The 11,021-nt window shown below is 40.7% G+C and overlaps 1 protein-coding gene across 2 annotated transcripts; it reads right to left on the minus strand.

Annotated features, from left to right (window-relative positions):
- Nucleotides 1-634: 634 nt before the first annotated feature.
- hcls1 (hematopoietic cell-specific Lyn substrate 1) lies at nucleotides 635-9,175 on the minus strand. Of its 2 annotated transcripts, XM_040035481.1 has the most exons (16): nucleotides 9,043-9,175; nucleotides 8,195-8,278; nucleotides 8,024-8,097; nucleotides 7,282-7,405; nucleotides 7,026-7,136; nucleotides 5,989-6,043; nucleotides 5,791-5,901; nucleotides 5,594-5,704; nucleotides 5,408-5,518; nucleotides 5,268-5,323; nucleotides 3,977-4,046; nucleotides 3,694-3,845; nucleotides 3,373-3,615; nucleotides 1,470-1,632; nucleotides 1,318-1,386; nucleotides 635-1,102 (listed from the first exon to the last, which is right to left on the minus strand). In XM_040035481.1, the coding sequence occupies exons 2-16, from the start codon at nucleotides 8,276-8,278 to the stop codon at nucleotides 966-968; spliced, it is 1,671 nt and encodes a 556-aa protein (XP_039891415.1). In that variant the 5' UTR covers nucleotides 9,043-9,175; the 3' UTR covers nucleotides 635-965. The 2 variants fall into 2 exon arrangements, with proteins under 2 accessions (XP_039891415.1, XP_039891416.1); XM_040035482.1 differs by lacking the exon at nucleotides 5,791-5,901.
- Between the last annotated feature and the right edge of the window lie 1,846 nt (nucleotides 9,176-11,021).

The following is an 11,021-nucleotide window of genomic DNA, read 5'->3' on the forward strand; positions in this document are numbered from 1 at the left end:
TATGAAGCAGGTCAGAAGAACTAGTCAAGAGCACTTTAAAAAATTACAAGAAGGTCCGGCTCGTACAATATATTGAAAAGAAAAACTTTAACATTTCTTAAAATGTGCATCAGAGGCTATGTCTATCATCTGGTGATTTATTTTTGCTATACCTGTGTAGCAGGTGTTTTTGTGAGGGTTTTCTACTTTTACCTTTTCTGTTAGACTGCCAAATGTTTTATTATCAATGTTGGCTTCTTATAATTAAATTTTGTAAACACGGGTAGAATAATGAAACAGATGTTCTCCAGCCATTATGGTTTGTGGCTGTGCATAGAGAAGATGACTTGGCCTGCATAGCTTTGAAGCTACTGTTTCACAGTAAAATACATATGAAGTGTTTTCTTTCCCACACTTCATAATTCTTCCCTTTTTTGTAATACTAACACAAACATGGTGTTATACCGATGAACATGCATTGTTTAAGTGCGCAAGAAATCACGCCTGCTGCAGAGTCGTTACATGTTTAAGGATTAATCATCACCTCGCTCATCACTGTGTCCAAACACCAAGATGGCGATGGCTAAAATGATCAGCTGGTGCTCCACATAAGTGTTTTCAGGTCACTGTAACCGTATCAGAGGAAAGACAAAGCACAGGTTGCCAGGAGGCTTTTATTAGAATAGCAGAGCCATTTCTAGTCATAACTGTGATTACATTGGTAAAATAAAAATCCAGTGAAAGAAATGAAGAATAAGATCATATATAACATCAGTTCCTTGCAGAGGTGTACACGTTTGCTCCTGATCAGGTTTGGCCTGATGCTTTTTCAGTTGGCACATTCAAAGCGAAATATTACACAAATCAACTGATTTTAAAAATTTGCTCTGATTTGATTGTTAAATACAAATTCCTCCTCCTGTTCAACAATATTGAAGTTTGTTTAAGTGAAGCTTGTGCAAAAATGGACTTTGGGAGCGTGTTCCTCACTCGATCAGCTGAACGTAAGCGGCCGGGAACAGACCGGTACGTCCGTGACACTGTCCCTTCCACCAGCCCTCGTCAATCATCTCTATGTTGTAGATTATGTCGTCTGGATTGAAGGAGATCTCGTCATCGGCCTCTGTGTGGGGAAAAAAAAAAAGCAAAGGATTTATGCTCACATTTAAAAAGAAAAATAAATACAAACAAAAGCACTTGTGTCACAGCGTCAAAGGCTAAAGGAACACCTGTGCTCACGATCCCCTTTCAGTATGTAAACAAGGCAAACCAAAATAGCCCAGATCAGCTATTCCACAATGAAACAGAACATCTGAAACAGAAAATGGAGAGTCTTACCTCCCATATAGTCATAAATCGCTATTGCCTTCTGGCCACATGTCAGGTCTTCATAGTCGTTCTCGTCAGCTGGGAGATAAAATATGCGAGATTAATGATCAGTAGCCACGAAAGGGGTCCTGATTAACTCACGGCTTTGCTTAGAGGCAGACCTTTACGCTGAGGGGGAGGAGGAGGGGGATGACCGATGTCTTCATACTCTCCATCATCATCATCCACATCTATTGACCTTTCAGGCAGAGGAGGGGCGCCCGGTTCCTCAAAATCGTCCAAGCGTGGTGGCAAGGCCGGGGGCTCCTCGTATTCTGGTTCCTCCTGAAAAGTGGAGTTAGATGATTTTTAGTTAAGCATCACAGGTGAGGATCATTAGAAAGGAACCCGTTTCAGAGACTGAATTAGGTTAGTTGCTGAGTTTTGGAGATACCAGCTGTGAAGATGTCTCTCTTCTTACAGCATTTTGCACCACATGGTTTTGCCTTTTTTGTTAAAAAATCCTAATAGCCTCAAAGTCTGCTGTAAACATTTTCACATGGGACCTATTTTCTTTCTGCTTTTCCACATCCACAAACCAAAAACATTCTGCAGAATTATGTTACTACTGACCTGTGAATTGTCCAAGGATAAAAAAAGCACCCAACTCACCAATTAGGTGTCTACACGTAAAAGACAACTTAAGAAAGAACCAGTTTTAAATGGTGACTTTGCCTAAAAACACATTTGTCACAAAAACACATAATTTGTCTCCATTTCTTTAATGAATTTATGAAAAATTCCAACGATACGACAGTCTGACAGACTTGAATAGTATCTTTGTACCAATAAGGTTGATTCCCAAAGAGCTGTTAGCTAAAAACACAGAATATCTTGATAGTATGGTGTGCAGTATATGTATGTGATAGTATGTGTCCTTACAAATTTGAGGAAACTGGAAATGTGGAGGGCAAAAGAAAAGAAGTGGCAGATCTAAACAACTATCTACAGCAGATGAACAGTATCTGAAATACCTGCATACCTGGATAAATCACAATGCACACAACCAAACACTATCAGTCATGGATTGGCATACATGCCAACCCCCTGATTTTTCTAGGAGAATCCCGAATTTCAGTGCCCCTCCCGAAAATCTCCCGGAGCCAGCATTCTCCCGAATTTCCATCCGGACAACAAAATTGAAAAACCATATCCCAGACTGGCCCAGCCAATGCCAGTTTCCAACAATGGCTACTACTACTGCAGCCACTTAGTTTTAATATTACTCTCATTAATCTTTCTGGGTCGCAAAATAAACTTTTAACATATTTTCAGGCGAGAATGTAGCTGTGTAAACTTCAAATATCTGAGCCGCCGAGAACAACAAACTCCCGGCACATCGTTTTCAAACCCCCGCGGCCTTTTGCTACTCAGGTTAAACATGATATATAAGTCACTTCGATAACTTAAACATGTTATTGTGTGGCCTTTTTCAGTGTTTTATTTGTTCGTGAGTAAATGGGTTTGGCTGAGATTAAAGTTATTAGATTAGATTAGATTAAATAAAACTTTATTAATCCCTCGGGAGGGTTCCTCTGGGGTTTTCACACAGTTGAATAAATGTCAAACAGAAAAGTGATTAAACAGAAGTGTGAGATGGTAGAGAATTTACACCAGCGTCTGGTTATATTTTAGACAGCAAGGAGCAGACGGCAGAGTTTCACTGCACCGAGAGAGCTCGTGACGTAATTCTGAAGGCTAGACCGTCCAATTTCACCATCGCTCATTTCCGGTTACCCGGCACCTGAGGACCACGAAGCCCGGGTCCTCAGGTGGATGCAGCCTCTGAATTTGGACACCCCTGCTGTTATAATAACGGTGACATTTAACTTATTTTATCTGATAAATAAACATAGTAAAATTCAAGTCTTTTGTATATATAGGTATATGTATACCTATATATACAAAAACATATAAATATATATAAATATGTGCATGCTGGAGGAAAGATGGGTGAATATGAGTCCCATGTTTTAAACACGAGTTGTTATTTGGTACATCTGATTTTTCATATGTGTTTCTCACCACCGGCTCCGGCTCCAGCTCTGGCTCTGGCTCCAGCTCCGGCTCCAGCTCTGGCTCCAGCTCCAGCTCTGGCTCCAGCTCTGGCTCCGGCTCCAGCTCCAGCTCTGGCTCCAGCTCTGGCTCCGGCTCTTTCTGAATCTCTGGAGTGCGATGGTGGATTTCTGGTGCTGGCATATCGTCCTCTGGATCAACATGATAAACTGGTGGTACTTGAGATTCCTCCTCTCTTCTTCTTTCTTCCTCCTAAAAGAAAGAACATCAATCACGTGAGCTGAAAACAGCTCACCTTGTAGCTCTTTACATTTTTGCAGCGCAGCGTACCTGCTGCTGTCTGCGTTTGGCCTCCTCTCGCTCTCGGCTCTCTCTGGCTTGCCTCCTCGCTCTCTCTTCTTCTGCTTTCTTCCTGTTCTCCTCATCAGAAGCCTTGGCCATATTCTCAAAGCGTGCTTTCAGTTTCCCTGCACCTGCACTCGCTGCATAATAAAATCCAAAGTGAATATGAATGCAGTGCAACATGGAAACCATTGAACAGTTGTGGATTTAATTGCTTGCCAGACAGATGGCAGAGTGTGAGTGATTATGTTGGAGAAACAAATGAACTTACAAGCCTCTACTGGCTGTGTCTTTTTATATGCAGAGGTCGGGGAGTCCATGTCTGTGAAGCCTGCTGCACTCTAGACGTTAATAATAGAAAGAAAGAATTATTTTTCAGAAGTTTGAATTGTCACTACAGACATCATGTTTCAATAATGACGGTTACAGCTGCAAGAATACTCAAGCAGGCGATTAACTGACTAGCAGGAAATAAATCAAAATTAAAAATTAAAAGCTGGAGGTTTGACAATCTGCTGCTTGTCTGTTCCTGTCAGGTCAGGATGATGTACAGGCTATGAAACAGCCTTATTTCAGCTGATGATGTGGGCACATCTGGGCCAATCTGTTACTGGGGACCTCTGATACTCGGGCTAAACCACAAAATAAGTGGAGCTAAAAATGTGATCAAAGTCCCAAGAAGCAAGATGTTTGATGGTTTTTTGTTTTTTTTAATGCTTTTGCTTAAGATTAAAAATCTTTTTTTGCAGAAGTTCCTTGGCTAAGAATCAACAGTGGTTACACAGCAACAACATATACAAAAAAATGATACAATAAAGCATCGGTAACTGTCAGTGTCGCCTCAGGCCAGATGGGGGTGTAGTAAGGTTCAGGCCCACTCACTTAAATCTTTTAACAAGTTGTGCCAAAGGTTCTACAGTGACTTTGAACATGACAAGACATCAGTTCAGTTGTGTCTAAGTACAAGTTATTTAGATATGTCACCACTTTGCAAAGGTCTGGAAGAAGACCCAAACAGTCACCATCTCACTATGAAACAGGCTGGGCTGTAAAGACAAGGGCGGATCTACAGGGGGGCAAAGGGGGCAACTGGCCCAACTACATATAACAGAAGAGGTATGTGCCACCCTAGACCTCTTGCCCTTCCTTTGCCCCCCATGTAAAATTTTCTAGATCCACCACTGTGTGAATACAATAACATCCTTTACCTTTTTGACAGTAAGTCAAATCAGTGAGTAAGATGGGAACAGACCAGCATTGGTCTCATAAATAAGAATGTTTATTCTGGTTATACAGAACAAGCAGACTATTCAGGCTAAGAATAAGATGTACAATGGTGGAGAATGGCTTTAAGGTTTTAGGTAGGTATTAAAACATTTTTAAGTTCATTTTATGAAAATGAAAACAGAAATAATCGATGTTAATTCCAACATTTAGCATGTGTGCCTCACTTTTTCCAAAGTATTAATTATTCCCAAGATGTTATGGCTACTTTCCATTTTATTCCAGATTAAACAATGAATCCAAAGACAATAATACAGAATTTCATCCTTGATGCTGACCTTATCCATGCGGTCTGCCTGTACGCCATACCGGCCACCGAAACCTGCTGAATAATCTGAACACAGAAGCACTTCATCAGTGTGATGAATACAGGAAGTCTGTTCCTGTAAATAACACATCCGTGGCTCTCTCCTCTAACCTTTTTGTGACTGATGTTTCTCCGTCTCAGCTTTGTAATCGTACCCCAACGCAGCTTTGTCGACTTTCTCCTTCTCAACACCAAATTTTCCTCCAAATCCCTTTGAGTAATCTGCACAGAATAAAGCAATCAAGTGTCATGAAAAAAACGATGGCCGAACCTGCAAAAGCTGCAATTTTAACTCACCTTTCTGCGACTGATGCTTCTCTGTTTCTCCTTTATAGTCATACCCCACGGCAGCTTTGTCTACCTTCTCCTTCTCCACCCCGTATTTACCTCCAAATCCCTTAGCGTAGTCTGGTGAACATAAATTTCAAATGCATAAAAAAGCAAATATAAAGCACATAATATAAAAAGAGACAGTTGCTACAACCTGAACTCACCTTTCTGAGACTGATGCTTCTCAGTCTGACTCTTGTAGTCGTACCCCAAAGCCGCCTTGTCCACTTTGTCTTTCTCGACACCGTACTTTCCTCCAAATCCCTTTGAGTAATCTAAAGCAGTGAGTTATAAGAATGTAAGATTTAGACAAACTTCTGATAGGAGAATAGTGAATGACAGATGCAGGACAGTGGACGTACCTTTCTGAGATCCATGCTGTTGCACTTCTCCTTTGTATTCAAAGCCGACGGCAGACTGCACAAAGATTGAAATCATAATAAATATTAAGCATCGTATGTGTGGAACTTTTCTTACTGAAGAAACATCAGCTGTGGAACAGGCTCCCAGTGTGGATTAAGGAGACAGACACTCTCTCTACTTTTAAGATTGGGGTTCAAACTTTTCTTTTTGAGAAAGCTAATAAATAGAGCTGGATCAGGTGACACTGAAGCCTCACCCACAGATGCTGTAAAGCTGGGGATGCTACAGGACTTCCCATGATGCACTGAGCTCTTCTTTTCCACTGCTGATGCATTTATATGTCACTACTCCATGTCCTCTCCTCTCCTTCCCCTCACACCCCAACAACAGATGGCTGCCCCTCACTGAACCTGCCTCTGCTGGAGCTCTCTTCCCATAAAAACTGAGTCTCATTTCTCTATTTGTCATAAAAACAGGCTATCATTGATCCCTTTCCCTTTCCTTTAAAGTCAGCTTCTGATTGGCTAACTATGACCATGTTTAAAAGGAGTATCCACCAGTATATGTAGGTATAATAGAAACAATGGAAAGTATAATAGATCCCAGTTTTAACTGTACCGTTCACAGCAGATGGCCGCCCCTCCATGAGCCAGTCTCTACTGGAGGTTTGTTCCAATTAAAAGGGAGTTCTTCCTTCCCACTGTCACCAAAGCACCGTGCTCACAGTGGGTCATATGAATGTAGTGATTTTCTTTGTTTTCTTTGTATTATTGTAAGGTCTTTACCTTATAATTAAAGCCCTTTAGGGCAACTGTTGTTGTGATTTGGCGCTATATAAATAAAATTGAATTGAATGAATCCTGTTGTTTGATGGCATAGAGCAGCAGACAGAAACACAGCAGAGACGGAGACCTCATCATGTCATTTAAATCACATCTGAGTTACAGAATATCAAAGAAAAGATGTTAATGTGGGTGCAGTGTGCTCCCTTTTACTTATTGTTGCCTATTGTGAAAGAGTCTGCTTGTCTTCTCACCTTGTCCACGCGGTCCTTCTGAACACCATATTTCCCTCCGAACCCTTTCGCTGCATCTTTCTGGGAAGAGTGCTTCTCCACCTCTGCTACATAGTCGCTACCCAGAGCCACCTGAACAGCAGAGACACATCCGTTCAAACAAAAAGGACACAGTTTAAAGAAATGGTGGGCACAGAGTCGAGGGTAAAGAGGAGTCGCAGTAAATGATAGAAGCATATCACCATAATTCCGATTTCAATGAGAAAAACGTGTTAACCTTGTCCATTCGATCCGTCTCCACTCCAAACTTCCCTCCATATCCGTACGATGCTTTGGGAATGTTCTCCTTCTGCTTCACTTTCTCATGCTCCTCAGTGACCTTGTTTCTGAGCTCTGCAACACTGCAGGGGCCAAAACACATGCATAGTGAAACAGACGGCGTTCATGCTATTGCGAACTCAATCACTAACACTGATACACTCATCATGGTAATTTTAAACTGTTAGTATAGCAGTTGTTCCTCTGCTGCTTACTCTTAATCCGTTCCAATATTAAAATCTCTTACGAGTCACAAATTCAAGGTCACAAATGCTCAGAAGCTCTGAGTACATGGATACTGCTAATGGGCGGGTTTTCCCAATAGGGTGGGTCATGTGTCTGTCTAACTAACCACAACACTCTCTTAGAAGATTAATTAAGTTTTCTGCTTTATGAGGATCCACAGCAACTTTGAAGGTTACCAAATATTCATTAATGAGTGAATTATTGACCCTGAATAAGCCACAATTGATACAAAATCTGTCCCACCCGGTCAGCAGAGGTTTAAATATCACTGTCAAAGAGTTGTCAACATCACCATCATCATACATTATCCATATTAGGAAAGACTCGCGGCCTGACAGCTTACGCTGTGCTCTCACTTCCTCTTCCTGTTGCTGCACAGCACCCACTATGTCCTGAACTCATCTACGTGCACTATAAAAATAATATTTCCAGGAACAAGCTGCACGTCTTTTCACCTGATGTGTTCTTTACGTCCTGAGCCCTCGATGGTTTTGGCCCCCCACCTCTGCTCCTGCTCTGACACGTCATTCTAAAAAACACATAAACACAAAATCAGAAATGATTGACGCAGGGGTGTCTACCCAACCCTCCCTACAGTGACGCTCACTCCAGGAAGTACACAGTACCTCAAAGTCAGGGTCCGTCTCCCAATCATCCCCCTCTCCAGCCACCTTCATGCTCACATTGTGGCCCACCACTGACTTCCACATCTGGGGGTGGGAGATTAAAACACAGTGAGCCACAAAGGACAGATGCAATAAAGATCAACGACCCCTTCGTGCATTAAAATGATTATTCTCTGTTTAGGTGATCACTAAAAATAAACTAACGCACAACCACAAGCTCTGACCAAACTCTGCTCAAGTCTCAAAAAGGAAGTTATTCTGAACGTGATGGTTCATTTCCCCAAAAAGAACATACACTTATCTTATAAAACATGTAACTAAAACACTGAAAAAGCTGCATTATAATATATTATTTAAGAACATTATGCACTGCATATGTTAAAATCATCTTTAATAAGGTGGAAATGAGAGATTTTATGTCGTGAGGGAAGCAGATAATCTAATAAAAATGAAGTCTTTTTCAGTAGCTGGCTACAATTGATCTTTAATTATATTTTTATGCCACTTTTATTGCCATAAATGGTAATTCTAGGCTAGTAATGACAGTCTCAGTAATGCTGGGCTTGTTATTTTTAATATTGGACACACAGTTCAGGTAAACACTGAGTTAAAAGCAGGAAATAGGTTATTCCCGTATTATTTAATCACTTTTATGTCATTCAAATGCTTCGCATCTGAAAACATGAGGCTGTTAAGTCACATTTGTCGCTACTAACGTTTCACTGTGCAGCACTTTAAACTGCGACTGCTTACATCTACTTCCTTAATTTAACGGAAATATTAACAGAGGAAAGTTAGACGCTGGCTTGTTAGTGGCTTCACTTTGAATACAAATATAAGATCTTTACCTTTCAGTTGTTGCGCAGTTTGCCCGTGTTTAGATGAATAATGTGCAACAGTAAGCGGTCCTGCGGGGTCTTTGCACGAGTCGCCGCACTCTAACGGGCGAGGAGTGAACGCGGATCTAGCACACGTGAGCGCGCTTCGGGGAAAATACCTGCACAAGTGTCGCCCCTGTCTGCCCTGGGGATTTAAGAGTTCATACCTGACAGCAGCGTGGCCGTTTTCTTTTATTTTTCATATATAAGCGTTTAAATTAATTGTAGGGATTTAAAAATATATATAGATAGTGAAGTGCTGCATTCAAGTACCGTCCGAAATCAAAGAAAGTCCACCAGACATGCGCTCTTAAACAGTTTCAGGTCATAAAAATCTCCTCTTATGTTTTCCAGGCTAAAGCAGTTTAAGACCGATTTAAGTAGACTGATTACAGACCAGCTGCTGTGGTGCAGTTGCAACATTTGGGGGCTTACACAACTTAAAACAGCTGGGAAAAATGATAATGAGCACTCACTTTTGGAGTCTGTCTATGCCTCAATAATAAAAATGGGGTTGGTTAAAAGCGTTTGCAGTTTCTGCTTGTCAAAACCAATCTCAGAGGGCCACTGGTGCGAAATGGGAGGGTAGGTCCTAAAGTATTCGGGAAAAATAATCAATCTCGTTACCAAAAAGCAAGCAATGCATCCTGGTGCATCCTGCTCCTGCCTACCTCCCTATATAACGTCAGCAAACGAAAACGCTCCTACATAGTAAAAGTAATAAAACCAGTTTTAAAGTGAGTCAAACACCTAAAATAAACTAAATCTACAAAAATAATGTCAAGAAACAAAAGCTGTGACCTTATTTGCAAGATTTCTAAGTGTCATTGTGCAGATGTGAGCGTGAACGGCGCATTAAGACTGGGCTGTATTCTCGTGTAATACCACCGAGAACCACAAGATGGTGCAGTGAGTCAGTGTAACAGGAGGTATGCCACCATCATTCAAGCTCATCTTAGCTCACAGGTGTCGAATTACAGGCCTCAATGGTCGCGCTGTCCTGCTTGTTTTCCAACTAACCTGCCCTTGTAGCTTCTTATTGGCAAAGCACACCTGATCCAGGTAATCGGCAGCAGGTAGAGCAGGGATATCTCAAAAACAAACAGGATGCTGGCCCTCGAGGACTAGGGTTCAACATGTTTACAGATTGTCACAAAGCTCAAATCATCTCACACTTTGTTTTTGAACACTGACAGGGAATTCCCGCTACTCAAATGGTCTCCACAGTCACCAGATCTAGAAACAAGAGGAACTTTGGGATGTCTATAATGGATGTACAGCGGACAATTCTGCAGAAACTGTGTCAGTCATGTTTATGTGGACCAAAATCTTTGAGAAATGTTTTCAGCACTTTGTTTAATCTGTGAAATTAATAATTAGGTTAGCTCTGAAGACAAAACAGTTTCCAAACTGGTACCAACAAGGTGTGCCTAATAAAGTGTCCACATTTTACCTTATATATTGTTTAATTGAAGTTTGAGCATTTTTCATATTTAAATGGATAATTGTATTACTTTTAGTGTTTTACTTACTTTTAAAATGTTAAAGTCTTCATTATATTCACCTGTTTAAAGAATGTTTTGTTTCATCATTTAATTTCTAACTTCTTTAGCTCATTTTTACATTTAAGTTGGTCATTTTGACACATATATTCACCTTACAATTCAACTTTAATAAAACATGCATTATTTAAAGCTCCAATATTCAGATGTCTGAAAATGTCCAAAAAAAGAAGCACTGTGAAATATTGGGTCTTTATTCCGTTAGATCCACAAAAGCATCTGTAGACCTACAAGAGAAGCAGATTTTACTTAAAATTACTGATTAAATAAACTATGTGCATCATTTCTAAGTACCAGAAACAGGTTATTGTTTTTGTCTTTTAGTCCCTGACTTATTACAAGAAAAAAAAAAATGATAGAGGCAAAAAACTTTCACCCAGACGTCAC

The sequence above is a fragment of the Simochromis diagramma genome, unplaced genomic scaffold, assembly GCF_900408965.1.
Source record: "Simochromis diagramma unplaced genomic scaffold, fSimDia1.1 OVJJ01000816.1, whole genome shotgun sequence".
Classification (NCBI taxonomy): domain Eukaryota; kingdom Metazoa; phylum Chordata; class Actinopteri; order Cichliformes; family Cichlidae; genus Simochromis; species Simochromis diagramma.

What these genes read in the sequence shown, in the direction of transcription:
- hcls1 (XM_040035481.1), bottom strand. Translation starts at nt 8,278, where the DNA reads ATGTGGAAGTCAGTGGTGGGCCACAATGTGAGCATGAAGGTGGCTGGA. An exon ending in GGACGTAAAGAACACATCAG is followed by an intron (nt 7,406 to 8,023) that starts GTGAAAAGACGT and finishes TGGCCCCTGCAG; the next exon opens with TGTTGCAGAGCTCAGAAACA. An exon ending in CCAAACGCAGACAGCAGCAG is followed by an intron (nt 3,616 to 3,693) that starts GTACGCTGCGCT and finishes TCTTTCTTTTAG; the next exon opens with GAGGAAGAAAGAAGAAGAGA.